This window comes from Doryrhamphus excisus, linkage group LG12 (genome assembly GCF_037039965.1).
Source record: "Doryrhamphus excisus strain RoL-2023G ecotype Guam linkage group LG12, RoL_Dexc_Guam_v1.1, whole genome shotgun sequence".
NCBI lineage: Eukaryota > Metazoa > Chordata > Actinopteri > Syngnathiformes > Syngnathidae > Doryrhamphus > Doryrhamphus excisus.
The window spans coordinates 18,080,595-18,103,813 of NC_136368.1; the positions used below are offsets into that span (position 1 = coordinate 18,080,595).

The 23,219-nt window shown below is 42.5% G+C and overlaps 1 protein-coding gene across 2 annotated transcripts in view; it reads right to left on the reverse strand.

The window, feature by feature from the left end:
- Window positions 1-23,219, reverse strand: part of LOC131135789 (protein TANC1) — a 96,542-nt gene that overhangs the window by 16,836 nt on the left and 56,487 nt on the right. For both annotated transcript variants that reach the window (XM_058082078.2, XM_058082079.2), the window contains exons 6-18: window positions 21,377-21,566; window positions 18,935-19,270; window positions 10,946-11,068; window positions 10,583-10,864; window positions 10,341-10,495; window positions 9,682-9,913; window positions 9,408-9,574; window positions 6,702-7,309; window positions 4,699-4,807; window positions 4,389-4,511; window positions 2,003-2,239; window positions 934-1,119; window positions 410-488 (exon numbers count right to left, since the gene is read on the reverse strand). In XM_058082078.2, the coding sequence (XP_057938061.2) occupies window positions 410-488; window positions 934-1,119; window positions 2,003-2,239; window positions 4,389-4,511; window positions 4,699-4,807; window positions 6,702-7,309; window positions 9,408-9,574; window positions 9,682-9,913; window positions 10,341-10,495; window positions 10,583-10,864; window positions 10,946-11,068; window positions 18,935-19,270; window positions 21,377-21,566 (2,827 nt within the window). The remainder of the gene's footprint in view (window positions 1-409; window positions 489-933; window positions 1,120-2,002; window positions 2,240-4,388; window positions 4,512-4,698; window positions 4,808-6,701; window positions 7,310-9,407; window positions 9,575-9,681; window positions 9,914-10,340; window positions 10,496-10,582; window positions 10,865-10,945; window positions 11,069-18,934; window positions 19,271-21,376; window positions 21,567-23,219) is intronic.

The window sequence follows — 23,219 nt, forward strand, 5'->3', positions numbered from 1 at the left end:
AACAATAAATATTAAATCTGCATGTTTTTGAACTAATAATAGGCCGTATTCACCCAAAACTCTAATCTTGTGAGTCGTATGTCATCTTGCGGCGTGGAACAGATGGACGAGTACTTGAACATGTCTAAACTGATGTAAGCCTCCAAACAAACAGCACCGAGACGACAGCGCAGCAGTAATCTGACGGCATACTGGAGAATCATTCCTTAGAGGAAATGCCGTGTTTACCAAACTCTAAGTAGAAACCCACATGACCGCAACAGCAAATGCTTTCACCACAGAGAAGCAGCGCAGAAGAGCCATAAAAAATGCACATACATTTGGTGCGAGACCTTTTGCAAGAGAATGATAAAACACCGTCTGGTGATAAAATGAAGTATGTAACGTAAAAAGATGGATGAAAACATACCTGTCTCTCCCCACAGAGTGTCGTGGCTATCAATTTGCACAGCGTACTCATTATTCACTGCCAGCAAGCCCCTTACAACCTGCCAGGAAGAAACTTTGATTAATGGCAGTACAGTTTCTGCATAAGAGATCAAATAAAACAGCAGGACAGTATGTTAATTTTGTATAAAAATAATGGAGGCATGGGAACAACATGGTCGCCTAACAGATTACCATTAGATAAATTATTTCAACACTTCAGGAGCTATCATGCGGGGTGATGTGAGGGCAGACACACATGTGGGGTCACAGCCTTACTTGTGGAAGTGTTTTCCTGCTAACGAGCACAACTTCTTGACTCAACATGATATAAAAACATAAACAAACGTGCACTGTGAGGTGAGTATCAAGACTCGGAAGGCAAAGCGACACTTTAAAAGCTACTCCAGCAACAAGATGTGCAAAAATTTTGTATGCGTTTAGTATATGTGCGCATGTGTTTCAGGTAGGCTGCATTATGTACTTTGACATGCATTACGGCCCAACCTGTGTGTGCCCCATGCTGGCCGCTGCTATCAAAGCCTGCTGCAGGGCTTTGCTCTTCAAAGCGCAGTCCTCTTGCTGCCCCTCGGCGCTCCATTCCATCTCAAGGAGGTACTGGATAATCTCAGGATGTCCTCGGAGAGCGGCGTGCACAAGAGCACACTGGCCGCTCTTATCGACGTGGTCAACCTGGCAGACACACAAAGTTTGCGTCATGTTTATAACATACAACATATAACATTATGTCGCAACAAGTCATTCATTCATTTTCTATTGCTTATCCTCATGAGGGTTGCAAGGGGTGCTGGAGCCTATCCCAGCTGTCTTCGGTACACCCTGGACTGGTCGCCAGCCAATCACAGGGCACATATAGACAAACAACCATTCACACTCACATTCATACCTATGGACAATTTGGAGTCGCTAATTAACCTAGTGGGCGGCACGGCACGGTGGTCGAGTGGTTAGTGCGCAGACCTCACAGCTAGGAGACCAGGGTTCAATTCCACCCTCGGTCATCTCTGTGTGGAGTTTGCATGTTCTCCCCGTGCATGCGTGGGTTTTCTCCTAGCATTCCAAAAACATGCTAGGTTAATTAGCGACTCCAAATTATCCATAGGTATGAATGTGAGTGTGAATGGTTGTTTGTCTATATGTGCCCTGTGATTGGCTGGCCACCAGTCCAGGGTGTACCCCGCCTCTTGCCTGAAGACAGCTGGGATAGGCTCCAGCACTCCCCGTGAGGAAAAGCGGTAGAAAATGAATGAATGAAAAATTAACCTAGCATGTTTTTGGAATGTAGGAGGAAACCGGAGAAAACCCACGGGGAGAACATGCAAACTCCACACAGAGATAGCCTAGGGTGGAATTGAACTCGGGTCTACTAGCTGTGAGGCCTGCACGCTAACCACTCTCCCACCGTGCAGCCCTCTCAACAAGTCATTAAAAATCAATATTTGTCCACATCCATAATAATATTGGACATCCTGAGTGTAGACCCGCACTGTATCACACCGAGGCGCTGCTTCTAATAGCTAAATGAGTTCACCAAATGTTAGAAACTTGCGCTCACCATGGCCCCCCGCTTGCACAGCATCATGACGAGGCCCAGGTGTCCCGCTGCCGCCGAGTAGCACAAAGGGTTCATACCATTTTCAGACACAACCTCAACGCTGGCGCCAAACTCCATCAGCAAGGACACGATCTCCTGGTGGCCGAGGTGACACTGGACGCAAATGACCGGCGCGTTGTTCAGCACCTCGGTGCGGTAATTGACATTGGCTCCACCCAGCATCAGCAGACGGCTCACCTGGTGAAACGTCACAAGAAAAAAATATAATAATTCTGTCTGAAAAATGAGGGTCTTTTATTTGGGTCATATAATTCAGCCTACATGACGTGTGTGTAAAAAAACACATATAAGAGCGTCTGATGGACTAGAAAGGTTAACTGAAAGTGAAAATAGCGTGAATAAGATTTATGATGTATGTCCATTTTCACAGCTACACATGATGGACAATGTTTTCCTGCACCATCAACCACAGCAAAAAAAAAACATCTTCCATCTTATCTTCAATTCTTTTCTGTTCTCTTGGCATTACTGTGAACATTCTGGTGATCCATCTCTATATTAACACATTGGACAGCAATCTTTGAAGGCAGCGCATTTTAAACCTTTAGCCACCACCATGGTTACAATGTCATTTGTCACGCTGTATAAGGCATATCTTACTGTGTTATATTTTTGTGCATTACTTTTATATCAAATTCCTGTGAAAGTATAAAGGTAAATGTTGAATTACACTAAAGCAAATATCAAGATAGATGTTTTTCTTCTCTAAGATGAATTAAAATCAATAAAGAATAAGACACCGGAATATGAAATAGTGTTAATTTTGTTGCTTCTGAATAGATTTCCAAAGATCAGCCGTACAAGCGGACAGAACAAGGTCACTGTGTAAATATTCCACTGTGAGTGATGTTGCACTCGCGCATAATAACTCACAAATATTTATTCAGCATTACAGAAGTGAACCATGAAGCGAAACACTGACACTGGTGGCAAGCGGGGGGAAAAAAAAATGACAGTTGTTATTTAGCCTGAGGCCAAAATGCATCAATCAGAGATAATGCCTTTCTTGAAGAGGCTAATGTTTCCTCTCAATACAAACAAAACAGGAAAAGTGCATAAGAAATTGAATTGGTTTGAAAGGTTATTGTTCGAACTCATTTCATGCTAAATGTATCATCAAAATGCATAGGTGGAAAGTAGTACAACAAGGGTGCAAATAGTTCTTTTTTCAGCACACTTGAGTTGATTTATATATAACATTGTTTTCCTGGAGTACGCTGTGTTTTTATTTTATTGTTTTTCAGATGTGGTAGCTTTTGATGGAAATTTTTCCCAAATGTTTTCATTCACAGTCTGTCTTATTTTATTCAATATTGCACATAGCAAACTAGTCCGTTTTCCAAAATCAAGCACCCTATGGGATTTTGACTCACTGCATTTTTTTTTAATCGAGTGTGACTGCTAAATAACCCGTCATGGGGCCAAAGAAAGTTACGAGTGTCAACAATTGAACAAAGAAGGTGAGAAACACTATTGAGTTCAACTGGATGTACAGGAAATCTGCAACAAATATAATTTCCATGCATTCATCAATTATAATAATAATAATAATAATAATACATTTTATTTGTATAGCGCTTTTCAAAATACTCAAAGACACTTTACAGAAGAATGAAGTTGAATAAAGCAAGTAAACAGAATAGAAGACACACCAAAATACAATAAATATTCATTGGTTAATACACAGTTAAAACATGAGTAAAAGCGGGGCGGGGCACTATGCATTATACGCATTTTGCATTGTTTTTGTACTTTTTTCTTTTTGGAACAAATTAATACTGAAACTCAAGGTATTTCATGAATATAGTAGAAAAAGAGGATGATAAGCAAAATGCTCCCCAGGTATGCTATACAACTCAGCTGAGAAATTGTAATTAATAAAGCAGATGCCATTTTGCACTGGGGTCAGTTGAGTCATGGGGGGGGGGGTGTCAGCCCTAGAGTTTAATGATGAAAGTTTATGTGCACGTCTCCAAATTTGACCTTTATGCATTCATTGCCCGTGACCGGGGCCTAAAGGCTAATGTTTTTCAGTCTACTTGAATTCCACTGTTTGTCCAATGGTTGTCCATCCAAGCATTTCCTATATATTGCTTGTCCTCATTAGGGTAAGCTGGAGTCTATCCCAGTTGCCTATGAGAGACTGGGTACACGCTCGACTGGTCAATAAATAGAATACCCAATTAACCCAAGGTGCATATTTTCAGAATATGGGAGGAAGGCAGAGTACCCGGAGAAAACCCACGCATGCACAAAGAGAACGTGCAAAGTACACACAGAGCTCAACTACTACAATTACAGCAAATAACTAATATGACCATCTCACCTTCACGTTGGGAGTGTAAAGGTTTCTCAGTGAGGCCAAGGCTGCAGAAAGACCATCAGCGCTGCAGCTGATCCACAAAGCTTGCAGCACACTGGAGGACACGCCCGTTTTTTTACTTAGGCCCTGTCACAAACAAACAAAAAACAAAATGATGAGTACATAAGTAAAGCGTATCACGAGATCTTTGTCTCACTCTCCTTTCTCGACCGACCACAGCCAGAAACAAACACAAAAACAGCAATAATTCCCCAAAAAGGAATGCATTTTAATTAGAAAGAATGTTGAAGAAGCATCCTCCACAGCTTTATACCTTGAAGATGTGTGCCTTGAGAATATGATGTCCCAATTCCATGGTCTGTTGTCGATTCAGTTTCCCTTCTTGACGGGACAGCATGAATGCAATGAGAGCGTGACCAGTCCTGTTCAACACAATAATAAAAGAGCTACTCATTTGTATAAAGAAGAAGAATATACGTAAGACGGTCAAAGAATTGGATGTTATTCAAGGATATAATGAAACCTACATAAACAAACACAAACATGCATTGAGGCATAGAAGTGCAGAAAAGGGCCCCGGTTTTAATTCTTTGAGTGTCATTAAAGGGACATGCATGGTTGGAGATCAATTTGATCGGGTTATAATTCTGTGTATTCAGAAACAGCAGCAGCATACCAGCTTTTATGTGCATATGCATCGCGTCTGCCAAATCTAAAGCCTTTGTTTTGTTTTAATGAATGATTACAATTGTGCTTCACTCTGGTCCGCTTAGGAATCTACTTTGTTAGCGGAGACAAAGCTGAGGACCAAGGGAAAGAAAGTAGAAACACCCGATGAACTGCTATCACATTGACTTTATATAGACTAATGATAAATAATAAACTACTTTCATTTATTCATTCATTTTCTACCGCTTATCCTCACGAGGGTCGCGGGGGGTGCTGGAGCCTATCCCAGCTGTCTTCGGGCAAAAGAGGCGGGGTACACCCTGAACTGGTGGCCAGCCAATCACGGAGCACATATAGACAAACAACCATTCACACTCACATTCATACCTATGGACAATTTGGAGTCGCTAATTAACCTAGCATGTTTTTGGAATGTCAATGTACACTTTGTCAAAGTTATTTTGTTCATTCATTTTTCATTTTCTTATCCTCCCCAAGGTTGCGGGGGGTGCTGGAGCCTATCCCAGCTGTGTGTGTTTGTGTACATGAAATAGCACCCCTATAGTCACGTTTGCATTGGTATTATCCAACATAGTTCATTCATTGATTTTTTTTACCGCTTATCCTCACGAGGGTCGCAGGGGTGCTGGAGCCTATCCCAGCTGTGTGTGTTTGTGTGTGTACATGAAATAGCACCCCTATAGTCATTTTTGCTTTCGTATTATCCAACATAGTTCATTCACTCATTTTCTACTGCTTATCCTCACAAAGGTCGCGGGGGTGCTGGAGCCTATCCCAGCTGTCTTCGGGCGAGAGGCAGGGGTACACTCTGGACTGGTGGCCAGCCAATCACAGGGCACGTACAGACAAACAACCATTCACACTAACATTCATACCTATGGACAATTTGGAGTCGCTAATTAACCTAGCATGTTTTTGGAATGTCAATGTACACTTTGTCAAAGTTATTTTGTTCATTCATTTTTCATTTTCTTATCCTCCCCAAGGTTGCGGGGGGTGCTGGAGCCTATCCCAGCTGTGTGTGTTTGTGTACATGAAATAGCACCCCTATAGTCACGTTTGCATTGGTATTATCCAACATAGTTCATTCATTGATTTTTTTTACCGCTTATCCTCACGAGGGTCGCAGGGGTGCTGGAGCCTATCCCAGCTGTGTGTGTTTGTGTGTGTACATGAAATAGCACCCCTATAGTCATTTTTGCTTTCGTATTATCCAACATAGTTCATTCACTCATTTTCTACTGCTTATCCTCACAAAGGTCGCGGGGGTGCTGGAGCCTATCCCAGCTGTCTTCGGGCGAGAGGCAGGGGTACACTCTGGACTGGTGGCCAGCCAATCACAGGGCACGTACAGACAAACAACCATTCACACTAACATTCATACCTATGGACAATTTGGAGTCGCTAATTAACCTAGCATGTTTTTGGAATGTGGGAGGAAACCGGAGTACCCGGAGAAAACCCACGCATGTACGGGGAGAACATGCAAACTCCACACAGAGATGTCCGAGGGTGGGAACCCAGCTCTCCTAGCCGTGAGGTCTGCGCGCTAACCACTCGACCGCCGTGCAGCCTAATAAACTACTTTTTACATGAAAAATAAAAACTTATGGGATTGGGACTGACCTCGGGTCGCAGAGGAAGTCCGTACTCTCTCCATCCGCCCTCCACACAAGCCACTCTCTGAAGGACGGGTGGCAAAACATGCGCGTCTTGTCACGACGTCTGATGAGGAAGCCTGAGAGCAAGTCCATGCGTTGCTGGAAGTCCTCCCAGTGCAGCTCGCCTTGGATGTTGCAGGCATTAATGGCCTGGAACAGCTGCTCGTCCGTCATGGGGTGCAGCGAGGCCAGTGCCACATTGAGAATAGGCAGCGAGCGCTCAAAGGCCGAGTTTGTCATGAACTTCATGTTGCACTGCAGCTGGTAGAGCTCAGCCAGCGAGACGGGCACAACTTTGTAGCTGGAACTCTTGATTACCAAGTGGCCCCTCTCAAATAGATCCAGGGTGAGTTTGAGATACAGGTAGGAACCCTGGCTGCGGGAGATCAGGTGGCTACTGAGTTTTCCGATGGTGATCGGATCCGCTTTACCATTGAGACTAATGTTGTTCATGATATCCTTGGTGCCGCTAATGCGGTACTGGATATAGGCGTTGAGGTCATTGCTTATCTCTGTATTGTCCACAAAATCATCCAACGAGATCTTGGAGAAGGGCAGAAGACTGGTGATCTCCTATAGGACAAATAAAAAACAGTAAACAAGGAGTTAAAGATAAGATAAGACAAGATATGCCTTTATTCGTGTCCCTCAGTGGGGAAATTTGCATTGCATAGCAGCAAGAGTACAGAATCAGTTAAGCAGTACAAAAATACACAATCTAAAAAAGGTGGTTAGCGCGCAGACCTCACGGCTAGGATGACCAGGGTTCGATTCCACCCTTGGCCATCTCTGTGTGGAGTTTGCATGTTCTCCTCGTGCATGCGTGGGTTTTCTCCCACGTTCCAAAAACATGCTAGGTTAATTGGCGACACCAAATTGTCCATACTAGGTATGAATGTGAGTGTGAATGGTTGTTTGTCTATATGTGCCCTGTGATTGGCTGGCCACCAGTCCAGGGTGTACCCCGCCTCTTGCCCGAAGACAGCTTGGATAGGCTCCAGCACCCCCGCGACCCTCGTGAGGAAAAAGCGGTAGAAATGAATAATAATAATAATAATAATAATAATAATATATAATAATAATGTATATATAATAATATAAATATATACACAAAAGGCTATAAAAGGCAAGGAATAAAATGTATGAAATTCCCGTATAAGCTACCAAAATTACTACCAGCTATGAGATATAACAATGTCCGAGAATTTTAAATATGATTTCCCATGGGACCTCAAAATGACGACAAAACATCCTGCACATTTCCATACTATTTCATTATGTCTTCCCAAAGGACACAACCAGACATTCAAGTCTTCAGTCTCGAACAATGCAGTACAGATTTACAATAGTGTGGATTCATGTTTCCTTCAATGAACCACAGATCCCCAAGGCTGCCAGCCCTCTTGCAGCCCCAGACAATTATGTTACCACCACCATGCTGGACTGCAGGAAAACACAATTATCTCTGCAATCACTTTGGGTTGGCAGCTATTTACACAATAACGACTATGCGCTCAGTCATTTTCCAAATCTGGACTGCCATAAAGCTATACACTGACTACTCTAGTACATACACTACAAGCCGAAGTTGCATTTCTATTGAATTGTTGATATGTCATTTACTAAATATGAGCAGTATGCTCACTTTTGTAAACACACGCCATTCCTACAATAAACCCAGACTGCATGCATGGAAGTCGAGCAGTCGAGTCAAGTAAACCACTACACCGTCAGTGACCTATGCAGAACAAAACACTACCTTCCTGGCAGAAGTATCTGGAGTTTCCTCCAGTTCAGTTGTATTCTGCATGGCCAAACAGGCAGACCAGTAAACATCCCAAGGCTACACGTGAAAAGTCAGGCTTTTTTTTGGCTGTGTATGATATCTGAGGAGCATCTTTGAGAGGTGGGTGAGCAAGAATATCGAGCCTTCAGGCTGTTGCAAGTCAAACAAGACTGTCACAAATGTCGATATGAGTAAAAAAAAAAAAAAATGACAGGATGACTGAGAAGCAGGGGACAGAGGATGGATGGAATGGTGGCATGAGGACAAGCAGGAGACCTTTAGCTGCTAAGCAGAGGTCTGATCCCACAGTTCACATTTCAATCTATGTGCTGTGGATTGGAGAAATCAATGCATCTTAATCCTCCAATCGTCTGCCTGTCTGAGGCCAGAGTAACATCGCTCGGCAAGATAACGCATGAACTCATCACACACACATACACGTACAATATATGTGCACAGATATACGTATATGTAGGACTCAACTAAAAATATCAGTCATAATCCACAGAATAGGTGTTGCAGGAGTTGCACACTGAAAAAAAATAGAAATGGATCATTCATGCTTGTGATACGGTATATGCCAGAGCTGAGTCCAGGGGCTATTTTAATCCCAAGCCTAGTTTATTATGGGCCTGTGGGACGTAAAATTAAACACTAAATAAAATTAAACACTAAAAAAATTTAAAAAATTGGCACGATGTAAATATAAGATACAAGTTTAATGAAAAGATTTTTTTTAGCATTTTTTAGCATTGAAAAATATAATATATATATATTTGAATTTTTTTCAAATAAATATATATATATATATATATATATTTTTTAAATGTATGTATACATATATATATATATGTTACAAATGTCAAATTTTTTTCCGTTGCTTACCAGTAAGCTGACTCGGACAGTGACCACCACTTTTAACCAAGGAGGAAACTTGGGTATGATCTTGGTAATAAAGGAGGCAATAGTGTCTCCATAATCTGGTTTATGGAATTCAGCTTCGTTCAGTCCGTCTATCAAGATGATGAGATCCTCCTCTGGAATCTTTCTTTCTGTAACGGTAAAGTACAATGACATTCATATCAAACACATTTTATATGTGACTTTTAAAAAGGCCAAAAGCGACAAATTAAAATATTACACAGCTGTAATAATTTACCTTTACGAAGGTTGCCCAGAGGCTCGAGAACGCCTCTCCGGAAAGCAGCCATCGGGTCTTGGACGCAGGAGCGCAGACTGAGCATGCTCTGAAGGTGAGGCTCTTTCAGCAAGAGTTCCCGATATGCGTTAAGCTGGTGTGCTCGGCACAGCAGGGCGGCGATGCTGTGCACAAACTCCGGTACCAAACAAGTGTAAGTGTTATCTGCTTGGCAGTAGTGATATGCCACAACCTGTAACACAGGTAAAGTGGGGGTTTAGTGAATAGTACACAAAGATATTATTGCGTATCATAGAAGATTTTAGGCATGTGACCGACTATAATAGTGTCTGATTAAAAAACTCTAATAAAAAGAGCAGGTCTATCCCAAATGAGTATAATGCACAGGTGCTCAAATGAGCACAAGGAAAGAAGAAGATGTAGTAAAGACAGACGAGAGATGCCCGGGGAGTAGCACGACTCCTGTCCTGTCCTCCTGTTCTAATTACAGTCCAACCTGGAGGAGCTGACATACTTCCAGGGTTCAGCAGAGGTGGGGGGGGCTGGTCACCTCAACTGGCTTTACCTCAGTTGCCTGCTGCCTATTCATGCGGTGTTGACCGGTTTCCCAATCATCATAGTCTCCAATTCGAAAAAAAAAAAAAAAAGTGAAGACGTACCTTAGCGGCCAGCCGTTTCACAGCCTCTTCCCTACGTCGCTGGATTTCGGGGGTCCCGGGGCAGCTGTTTGTTCTTAATGTGTTGGTAGCACTGGAAGGTGGAGTGGGCTGTGGTGGCTGGCTAAGAGGAAGCTCTGAGCTTGACCCTCCGCCACCTAAATGAGGCAAATAGTTGTTTTCTTTTTTGTAAATGCAACATTCTGCAAATGAGGTAACACTTTAAAAAAAAATTAATTAATTACTTTTAGGGGAAGCACTGGGACTGTTAGATGCAATCTGCCGCATGCGTCCGCCATGGCAGCTCAGTGCCACAAGCCGGGAGATGATAGCCGTCTTCCCGTAACCCACGCTGCCCACCACCACTGCGCCGTGGCTCTCTGTGGACTCGCTGCCCTTCAAGACATCATCCAGCTTCTGGAAAAGCCAATCCCGGCCCACGAACACAGAATCCATGGTGATGCTTGGCACCTCAAACAATAAAGGCTTGAGCATGATGTCCACAGGCTTGTAAGGAGAGAAACGACCTGAAGTTTGAGACAAGAATTAGCGTCATTGTACTTAAAAAGCATTGACATTCTAATTCAGTAATAACACACTGCGGCCACCTTTAGAGTCCTGAGGTGGCCTCCCGCCTGTATTGTGCCAAGGGAGGCGAATGGATGTCCGCAGGGGTGTGTTGCGTTGTTCATCGAGATAACTCAGGTCTTCCAGCTTTGTGGAGCTGGTCGCTATAGACACAGAACAAAAAGAGAAGGAGAGAGCGAGTGAAGCAAACACTCTGGTGTATCTTGATTTGTGCAATTGTAAAAGCGCAAGTACAGAAATAAAAAAATCTACAGCGTGGTTTTATAGCATATTTGTTGTCTCGGAGAGGAGATAAGACGACTTGCGTGGCTTGCTTGCAAGAGTGTGGAAGTAGTAGAACATAGCCCATGTCCAAGTCCTCAACACCGCAGGATGGACGACGGAAAATTTGTTGTATGGGTATACATTTGAAACGATTAATGAATTCAAACTGACCCTTACTGTATATTCAGTAAGTTATCAGAGAGGCGGGGTACACCCTGGACTGGTTGCCAGCCAATCACAGGGCAAACAACCATTCACACTCACATTCATACCTATGGACAATTTGTAGTCGCTAATTAACCTAGCATGTTTTTGGAATGTGGGAGGAAACCGGAGTACCCGGAGAAAACCCACGCATGCACGGGCAGAACATGTAAACTCCACACAGAGATGGCCGAGGATGGAATTGAACCCAGGTCTCCTAGCTGTGAGGTCTGCGCGCTAACCACTCGACCACTGTGCCGCCCGAGCCGACCATAAGAAGACTAAATCTTTTTCAAGAGCCGTTTTGGGGAAAATATTTTTAAAAACCAAATAAAATAAAAAGCTGCACGGTGGAAAGTGGTTTGCATGTGTGCCTCACAGCTAGGAGACCCGAATTCTATTCCACCCTAGGCCGTCTCTGTGTCTCTCCCCGTGCATGCGCGGGTTTTCTCCAGGTACTCCGGTTTCCTCCCACATTCCAAAATCATGCTAGATTAATTAGCGGTATGAATGTGAGTGTGAATGGTTGTTTGTCTATATGTGCCCTGTGATTGGCTGGCCACCAGTCCAGAGTGTACCCCGCCTCTTGTACCAAAGACAGCTGGGATAGGCTCCAGCACCCCCGCGACCCTTGTGAGGATAAGCGGTAGAAAATAAATGAATGAATGAATAAAATAAGACTATATCCATATTTTAATCCTAAAACTGGCACATTACAATGAACAGGCTGTTAAGCTGCTTGATGACTCTGCTTCAACGATCACCATGATCTTATAATTAACCTGACTTGCTAACGACTTTTGAGGTACTTATTTTTGTTACAGAAGTGAATCCAAAAGTCCCAGAACAAAAAGGATCATTGCACGGTTCCTCTGCAGTTCTTGGCGAGCCTCTTTCCATAGCTGACCTCAACGCAACCTTCATGCAATCTTTCTATGTAAAGTGCATCCAATTTAGGCTCTACTTGAAGCTAAAAAAGAAAAAAATGTCTATTTCACCCTGGACTTGTTGTTCTTGATGAATGGTTCTAGCATCAACCCATCGCTTCCTGTACGCGCGTGTTTGCGGATCTGGTTTTGGATAGTGTGCTGTACTCTGCTGTATGTGGCAATTTGTTGTTTTTCTTGATGTTATAAAATTATTATCCTGTCTTGATTGTTACATAGTCAAATCTGACCATTTGAATGCAATCTTATGCTTATCTTATCTTATAGGATTTATTAGTTTTGGGGTTGTGAAAGGATGGGGGATTAGGGATGTTAGAGGAAGTTCTTTTGTCCTGATAGAAATCATATAAAACTACTTTCTTGTGTGAACAAAAAAATAGCGCCCTCATCTCCACACTCGTTTCCTAGTCCCCCCCCCAACCCCCCCCCCCCGCTCCCGAAACAGATCATACGAGGGAAACAATTTGAAGCAGTGCAATGCTTCAGCTAATCCTGTCCCATAACCCATAGCACAGAACAGACCACACACCATCTGTAAGACAAGCAGGCAAATGCCAAATAACGTCATATTAAGTCATAATTCAAAATAAACTATCAGTGTAATAGTTGGGGAATGCGTTTTCTAAGTTCTAAATTAAATATACAACACTACTTCCTGAAAATAAATTAACGAAGAGACAGTTATTCCACATATTTGTCTCTGATCTGAAGATCTGTGCAGATAATAAAAATGTGCATTAATGTGACAAGGTCTGCCTACCATTGGCTGTTCCGTTGTTGAACAATGCAATCACCATGGTGACGCATGTGATCTGTCCTGTTGAAGGGCAGAATCGAAAACCACCAAGTGCCGGTTCTACTTTCTCAAGACATAGACCGCCACAAACACTCGACTCTTCTGGTTCTGTTACTTCCTCCGTGGAATGGCCAACTAATTAAAATGCCAATCCATCAACGAGTGACTAATTGAGGATAATGACATCAATAAACTTTGATGCGGAGTCTAAACCAATAAATAAAAGACTGACTAATAAACAGAATTGACTATTAAAAAAATCACCTGGCTTAATCAAAGTAGTAAAATCCAAATAACTACTTACATCCTGAATCAGAAGCAGGAGTTGTGATGGGAATTCTGGGTTGTTGTTCCCAGCATAAAGTAGAGAAGTGGGGTGCAGCTCCTTAGCTAAATCTCTGGAGAGTGCTCCCAGTGGATGAGCTCACTGAGGCCACAAAAGCAATTGCTGTGCCCGAGTGCTCCCATGCAGGCACACTGACAGCATTCAGCTGCTGAGTGGACGGCTTGGCTGCTCTCTCTCTCTCTAACACTCACAATGGCTAAATGAATGAGACGCTTTGCAATTGTCACCATGCTTATCCCTCATACCACTAACATACTATTACCGACATCCATGCACCGGCAGGAGTGGAAATTGGAATTGATCAATGGTAGAATTAAAAGAAAAATGACAAAAGTAAACATTGTGTGGACATGGTGCAAATGGTCAAAGTCCATTTTAAGAGCAAAAGCCTCGCTTATCCTTTCTGAACTAATGATTTCTGCATAAAAAACATGTTTTTCATTTTGCTAAGTAATCTTGTTCATTAGTCACAATTCCTTAAAAGCCAAAAAATTCCAGCTTGATGACTTCACATCCCTAAAATTCCTTGAAATCGCTTGCACTAGTTGGGGAATGCGTTTTCTAAGTTCTAAGTTAAATATACAACGCTACTTCCTGAAAATAAAATAATGAGGAAACAGTGATTCCACAGATTTGTCTCTGATCTGAAGATCTGTGCAGATAATAAAAAATGTGCATTAATGTGACAAGGTCTGCCAAGGTCTGAAATCACTTGCACTCCTCTACCTTCTTCTTTAAGGATGCCTGACAAAGTGCTCAGACCTGGAGACACAGTTGGTCACTCCATCACCTTCACTTGTCATCTTGAAGGTGTGTTTGGGTTCCTTTTCATGTCGGGACACTACCATGGAGACCGGTTTCACAATATCACAGTACGTTTCACAGTACACGCTTCCCTCAATGACCACATCTCCTCAGAATCAGCAGAACTCGTGCTCAGAACTCAGAAAACGATGCTTGAAGTATATCTCCGGTGTTATCCCTTGAGGAGATATGTTCGTATTGTAATAAAAATGCTTATTGAAATGTACACTACTTGTAAGTTAAAGTAACCTCACAGCAATCTTCTGAAGTTTGTCATGTTCTTCAGATGCTTAGCTGCCACTTGATGACTTTCTAAACCAAAAAAAATCCAATTTCCTGCAGACAGACGGCACAATTTTCATCTCCACAGCACAAATCCATCATCTAGCCTAGCTACCAGACAAATATAACACTGTGTGTATATATTTTTTTATATATTCATACTTATCCAAAACCCATTACATCTGCCTATTAATATTTGCATTAGTTTTGCCATACTTTAATTATATTTATGTATGTTTATAGAGGTTTCATTAAATGTCAATGTGATAGTGTTGGTTGTTTGGAAAAGATGAAACCATCACAATGAATTCCATGACAACGGAAATACATCCCAGCACAATTACACATATACAGTATGTGCATATCTACACCAAATTAAACTTTAGTCACGCTGTAGCAGCAGCTTGATACAATTACTGTGTCCTTAAATACGTCAGACTCACAGATCAGGTGAAGATGACTTCAGTCCTTCTAATAACACCCAGATGTCACTAAATGTTACCGTGTCATCAACTTCTGAGCTTATAAGAAATAACATATTATTGGAAGGATGCAGCCGAACAAAGCATTCTCGCTACACTGAGGACAATAGACCTCGAAAAGAAAAAAAGAAAAGGAAAACCTTGGAGTGAGCCGTACCTCATCCTGAGCAAGACCACAAAAGCTGTGCTGAATAGCTGAATAGCAATGCATGCCACAGACAAAGTGTTATACCATTCCACAGTCATCCTAACCCCGACTGAGTATCAATCTACAACACGCAGCTCACACTAAGATCTCTTAAATATGGGATTCCAGTGGGCAAAAAAACAATATGGCTCCTTAGGCTTAACTCAGATATGTCATTCTAAACACCTATAATTAAGGGAATGCTTAAAAGGGAGTGGAAGACAGGAAAGTCAGTGAATTGTAATAACCTTTGACATGGGAAGTAGAAAATAAGATGTCAAGTCAAGTCGAGTCTCAAAGGGCTTAAAGATGTACTGTTATCATCGTTTTCATTTTACAGAAATACTTTTTAGATTTGGCTTTCGTCACAGAGACATCTGGAGTGTTGTTATTAGAGTATGTACTGTATTAGTGAAGTACCTTCAAAGGCTTAATAAGGTGAAGCGGTTGTTCTCAGACACATTGTCTATACCAAAGAATGTAGCGCTGTTGCCAGATGAAGGACTCAGAACCAAGATCAACTGGAAATTCCCACTCCTTCTCAGTCTGTGTCTTGCATGTTTCCACCCACAGTCCAAAAGCATGTATGTTTGTCAAGTACTCGTAATTGTCCATAAGTGTAAATTCATTCATTTTCTACTGCTTGTCCTCTCGAGGGTTGCGGCGGTGCTGGAGCCTATCCCAGCTGTCTTCGTGCGAGAGGCGGGGTACACCCTGGACTGGTCGCCAGCCAATCACAGGGCACATATAGACAAACAACCATTCACACTCACATTCATACCTATGGACAATTTGGAGTCGCCAATTAACCTAGCATGTTTTTGGAATGTGGGAGGAAACTGGAGTACCCGGAGAAAACCCACGCATGCACGGGCGGAATTGAACCCTGGTCTCCTAGCAGTGAGTTCTGCGTGCTAACCACTCGACCACCGTGCCTCCTCTCTTAATTGTCCATAAGTGTAAATTCATTCATTCATTCATTTTCTACCGCTTGTCCTCTCGAGGGTTGCGGCAGTGCTGGAGCCTATCCCAGCTGTCTTCAGGCGAGAGGCGGGGTACACCCTGGACTGGTGGCCAGCCAATCACAGGGCACATATAGACAAACAACCATTCACACTCACATTCATACCTATGGACAATTTGGAGTCGCCAATATTTCCATCCCTGCCTCTGTTACTACCTCAAAAATATATTTATTTAACATTTATTTAACAACTCAATACACTCAATGTGACGTTTACTCATCTGTATACACCAGTCATTATTTGCACTAAGACCCATTCATCATTGCACTAAAATGAATATATCTGCAATATGTCTACTCCTGTATATGCTCTATATGTATATCTTGGATGTTTTGTATATATCTTGTTAAACTGTCTTTTTTACTCAACTTTTTGTATACTTTTTTAACTTGAACTATTGCACTGAAAGAGAAGCTCTCCAATCTTGTTGTACATCTTGTATAATGAAAATAAAGGCCATTCCATTCCAATTAACCTAGCATGTTTTTGGAATGTGGGAGGAAACCGGAGTACCCGGAGAAAACCCACGCATGCACGGGGAGAACATGCAAACTCCATACAGAGTTAGCAGAGAGTGGAATCGAACTCGGGTCTCCTAGCTGTGTGGCCTGTGCGCTAACCACTCGATCACCGTGCAGCCATAAGTGTAAATGTGAGTACAAATATTATTTTAGTGTGACCGATAAATGGTAGAAAATGATCAAATCAATGAATGATAATTGATACCAGTGCAAGAAATACTAAGGACGTAACAATCCACCCATCAGTTTTCTATACCGCTTATCCTGTGGGCAAGCTGGAGCCTATCCCAGCTGTATAATATCTAATAATATCTAATATAGTATCATGTATAAAATACAACACAAAAGTAAGACTATCTTGAGCAAAGTGTATGAATGAAGCCATCTTCTCTTGTCATTGATTTTCTCCCTACGGGTTCATTGTAAAGCGTAAAATGTGAGGTGTGAATTGTGAAGGTGCCCTAAAGGGCAACGCTGCATAACTATGACATCAGCCCATAAACTCTTGGCACACACACACACACAGAGAAGCATACAAATCCACACGCATGAACTCTTAGATGTTTCCTAGCCTGTTAGCTTTACGAGCCTGTGTGTGTCTCCTCCATGTCAGGGGACATGTAAAAAGGTTCAAGACTCCGGGGGATCACAGAAGACGTGAGTCAAGGACAGCTATATAATTGGAACGTGGGCATCGCTTCAGTCGAACATATTGCGTGCAAAATGTATACACAATAAAGGCTTTGCTCTGTTTCCAAGAACTGTGTCTTTTTTTGTATTGATTTTAGTACAACTTTCCTATGATGCCTCAGGCTGTCTGATGTCAGACTCAGCATCCAGGACCCGGTATGCATTCAGATGACCACTGTGATATTTACACTAAAGCAGTCCTATAATTCCCTTACTTACAGAATCAAACAATTCTCCCACATTCAGCGGACAATAATAACTTCCCAGAGGGTATGAGATCTACTCTCCTTCAGCGGAAGCTACAAAATCATGACGGCCTTTCATAATTTCATTTCTATGGGCTCCTGATACATTCATAGTGTTTAAAAAATATGCTAAAATAGCAAACAAAACTCCCAAGGTCAAATGCAGTAACAACATAAATACTAGGGGTGGGGGAGACCCCTGGGAATGAAGACAGGAGGGGGAGGAATATCAACTGTCACAGCTGCGTGGATATAAGCGTTCAGTCTTAACAGGCACAATTCCAGACAGGAATGCAGAACGGAGCAGTGGCTTGCAGTCAATCAAGACCAACAAATAACAGATGCATAATTATTTACTTTTGTCATATACCACTTTCTTAAATTTCATTCATTCAGTTTCTACCGCTTTTCCTCACGAGGGTCGTGGGGGGTGCTGGAGCCTAGCCCAGCTGTCTTCGGGCGAGAGGCGGAGTACACTTTGGACTGGTCGCCAGCCAATCACAGGACACATAGAGACAAACAACCATTCACACTCACATTCATACCTATGGACAATTTGGAGTGGCTAATTAACCTAGCATGTTTTTGGAATGTGGGAGGAAACCGGAGTACCCGGAGAAAACCCACGCATGCACGGGGAGAACATGCAAACTCCACACAGAGATGGCCAAGGGTGAAATTGAACCCTGGTCTCCTAGCTGTGAGGTCTGCGCGCTAACCACTCGGCCGCCGTGCCGCCTCTCTTAATTGTCCATAAGTGTAAATTCATTCATTCATTTTCTACCGCTTGTCCTCTCGAGGGTTGCGACGGTGCTGGAGCCTATGCAAGCGGTCTTCGGGCGAGAGGCGGGGTACGCCCTGGGCTGGTCGCCAGCCAATCACAGGACACATATAGACAAACAACCATTCACACTCACATTCATACCTATGGACAATTTGTAGTTGCCAATTAACCTAATGGGAGGAAACTGGAGAAAACCCACGCATGCACGGGGAGAACATGCAAACTCCACACAGAGATGGCCGAGGGTGGAATTGAACCCTGGTCTCCCAGCTGTGAGGTCTGCCACTGTACCGCCTTAAACTTGCATAAGAAATTCCCCCATACTGGTTCTGACAGTTGTTTACATTTTAATTGATAGTCAAAACAACGCAATAGATATCTGGATGTAAGGTCGTTAGGCTTCAGTGAAACGTAACATAAAAAAATGATTACCTGCTACAGAGTTGGGCCTCGGCATCATCAGGAGAGAGGATGTCTGTTGGGAGTATTGATTTAGTCCATCTGACATGTGACATGATGATTGTGGCGCTCCGACACCCGCCGCCGATGTTCCACCATGCTGCTGCTGCTGCTGGTCTATCCTGGCAGTGTTGTCCGGCGAAGTGGCAGACGCGCTGTTGGAGTCTTCTTCTGCCACAGGAGAGCAGGTGTCAGCCCGCATAGTCTGCGCCAGGCCATGGCGGCCATTGCCTCTCAGGCTGCCGTCCTTGCTCCACTCCAGACTGGAGCCGCTGCGGTCGTCATTTTCCGAGGAACTGGTGATAGTGGCTGGGAGGCGGATGATAATTTTAGTTTTGCTATTATGGTGACATGCTATCAATTAGTATTATTATTATTATTACAGTTTTGAAACAGTTGACAAAAGAAGGATCCACGAAATAACATTCATTCATTTTCTCCCGCTTTTTCCTCACGAGGGTCACGGGGGTGCTGGGCGAGAGGCACCCTGGGCTGGTGGCCAGCCAATCACAGGGCACATATAGACAAACAACCATTCACACTCACATTCATACCTATGGACAATTTGGAGTCGCCAATTAACCTAGCATGTTTTTGGAATGTGGGAGGAACCCCACGCATGCACGGGGAGAACATGCAAACTCCACACAGAGATGACCGAGGCTGGAATTGAACCCTGGTCCCCTAGCTGTGCTCTCCTAGGTCTGCGCGCGAACCACTTGACCACCGTGCCGCCAAAATAACATTGGTACATTAAATGCAAATACACTGAACATACAGAGAACCACACTGCTGTGTAGTCAGACAAATAATGAACACTAAATTTCCTTAATGAAAAATGAAAATTAACCATCATGTGATCAATTGCTCAATTCTAGGAAACTCTTATTTCCACAGCTGTGTCACAATGAGCAAAACGTATCTGCCTGGAGGAGTTCTACATGTAGCTCAATTTCCCATAGCTGAAATCTACGTATATTATAATCAACATTTGAGTCCAAACAGGTGTTTTGCTCACATGAGAACAAATCCTTTAATCCCCACAAAGGCCACTCCACTATCAAAATGTGCGAGTCGAGAATCGGAGTCATAAAAAGGCAAGGCAAAAATGGTCACACCAACCTTAGAATAATCAAGAAGTTTATGCACAAGTAACTAACCAGCCAATTAATCTTGATATTATGATGCTGCAGTAACACAGTATCAATATCTTCACCATGAAGAACATCTTGTGCGTTTTGTAGAAGAAACCCACTTGAACCAAAAATATATATCAAAGACTCCATAATTCCACCAAGGAGCTTTACCACAATAAAGGCAGATTATTGTGCTTTCAAATTCAGAGTCTTGAGTCAAACATCAAAAGGGCAAAAACCGGTAATCGTAGTCAAGAATCTCACTGGTAGGAACAGCATAGCTTTTGTTTTGTTTTCAAATGTTCCAGTCTTGGTAAGGAGCTCTTTCAGAAATGCTGTAAAAATCCTTTCACAAAATGTATAGATTTTACACAACTGAGTCAGCGGGTACGTTGGAGTACACAGTAAAGAGTATAAATATTACTACTGCGTGTTTCCTCCTGACCGGCAGTCAGTGTTGCCACTGTTGGTGTGTACCGTTATGACAGCATGCATACATTATTTATCAGCTCGCTATGAGTAGCTCTGCGGGACCAGAATGACTGACTCATGCCAATTGCGGTCTTTGAAAATGGAGGACTCTGCAGTATTGAACATTCAACAACTGTTGTGTTATGGCTTTGCAATTTTTTTATTTTTTATTTTTTTTGCAGAATCACCATTCACCACAAAGGAAGACAGGGCTCTATATAAACGATTCTGATTGGTCCATTTCAAGATTTGCAAGGATTGGTTTGCACCGGAATTACGCAGTCTGTGTTTTACCAACACCCAACAAGAACCGCTTTTAAAAAAACACTTGCCCGACGGGAATATCACTGATTGGATTTACTCGCCCCAATTTTGTTTTAACTTGCCCCGGGCCATCGGTACATCGTTATTGTCGAGCCCTGGATGATATAATGCAAAAAGAAAAACAATCACACAAATCAAGGTTCCAATGTGGTTCCTAGTCAGTGGTTTGCTATTGATTTTTTACAACCTAATAACCAGCTAATGTTTAAAATGGGGAAAAAGAAAAACCAAAAATAACAATGACAGGTAGTCAGTGTGTCATTAGGGGCAGTTTTGACTGTCTGGAAAGAAATTGTTGTCATTGCGCATCGCTATGAGACAGACACCTAACTAACGCTATTGAACCGCAGGTCCCACTTTCGGTGTGTACAGTGGTTCATTATCAGAATTTCTAGCATAGTTTTTCTGATACAGGACCACGGGTATTTCACGACTGGGTCAATGTAGTTCATTATAAAAGACATTCCTCACGACTATCTCTTACCTATTATTCCACTGTCCTTACTCTCGAGAGTGGAGCTGGGGCTGGTGATGGTTCCGCAAGGGCTGGCGCGACTGAGAGGGGGGCGGCTTATGGTGCTGTTGAGTGTGGAACATGGGCTGTCAGTGCAGGGCGATGCGGTGCTGCTGGTTAGTGTGGAACAGGGGCTGATACCCTGGCTTGTCATCGAGCACTGGAAAGGAGAGAGTGTTAAGGGTTACAAGAGGAATGCGGAACGGTAAAGTAATATTAGGTTAGACCAGGGGTCGCCATTAAAAGATACATTTTCCTTTCTCTCATCTGCTACTAAACATTACACAGTTTATAAACTTTCAGAAGTGTTTAATCTGACCTGTTCCAGCAACAGAAGTGCAAAGTACATGTGTAGGCCTGCTTTGGAATCATTGTGAACTGATTATGGGATGCATTCAATTGTAATCTGATGCATGTTCAAATGAAAGAAAACCATTACCATTACTTATTTAAACACTGACGTACACATATGTAGGGCATTTTGGGTTTTTCACAGAATTTGTGAAAAAAAACCATAGCCAACTTTAACATGAAAAGTGTCATAATACACACGTGCATATCAGTGCTGTCTGCTCAATACTGTTAATATCACTTGACTCATCACATGAGGGCTAAATTAAAGCTGATGTTTGTTGTTGTTCTGTTGGTCCTGTCCTTTATTGTATTTGTGTATTGAGAGGTATGTATTAAATTTTCTAAATAATTTCCTCTTTATTTATGAATTCAGAGAATACATTCTGATACCAGGACACACTGGTAGCCCCTCACCACTTGCCTTGCTCATCCAGACCTGCTGATATTTTAAAGTCAATGCACTTTTCCATTATCAAATCACAGAGGCTGGTGAAGGGAGCCAGAAAGAAGAGGCTGAAAAGCCGCATGTGTCTGCACAGCCATGTGTTGGTGACCCCTGACCCCTGGGTCCAGTTGGGTTTGATAGGTTAAAAAATAACATTGAATTATTCATTCATTTTCTACTCCTTATTATCACGAGGGTCGCGGTGGAGTTGGAGTACACCCTGGACTGGTCCCCAGCCAATCACAGGGCACATATAGACAAACAACCATTCACACTCACATTCATACCTATGGACAATTTGGAGTCGCCAATTAACCTAGCATGTTTTTTGGAATGTGGGAGGAAACCGGAGTACCCGGAGAAAACCCACGCATGCACGAGGAGAACATGCAAACTCCACACAGAGATGCCCGAGGGTGGAATCGAACTTGGGTCTCCTAGCTTTGTGCAGCCTAAAAAAAATAATAATAATAATAACACAACACAAAATAAATATTTCTATGTGTCCATTCAACTGTGTTATAAAAACGGTTAATATGGACTTTGTGTCAATAGAAATGTCCCCCAAAATATGTCTTGACTCAAGACAAAGTGGTGAGTGGAGGCGTGGTGTAGAAAGAAACAATCACTTTTTCCTACAGCATTAAAAAAAAGCCTCAGCATGCATTTGCTCCAGACAGGGCAAAGCCATAACTAAGGGTGCAAATATATGCAGCCCAATGCAGCAGTGGAGGATGCAGCAATTCAGCATTTATGATTTGATGCAGATGAAAATTAAAAGAGTGATATTTTTGTCTGTTTCAATTGATCTACAATGAATGAAACAGTGTTATCATAGACATTTGTGTGTTTTACTCTTAGAGACAAACTAAAACACTAGAAAGGCATGGATGGCCATGCATATCACAGAGAATCATCAAAAATCCTTGATGCAGTGCCATATGAGTTCTTTTACTAAACCATCAGGTCCCAACATTAAGCTCCAAACCAAACCAAATATAATCAAAATAAAAC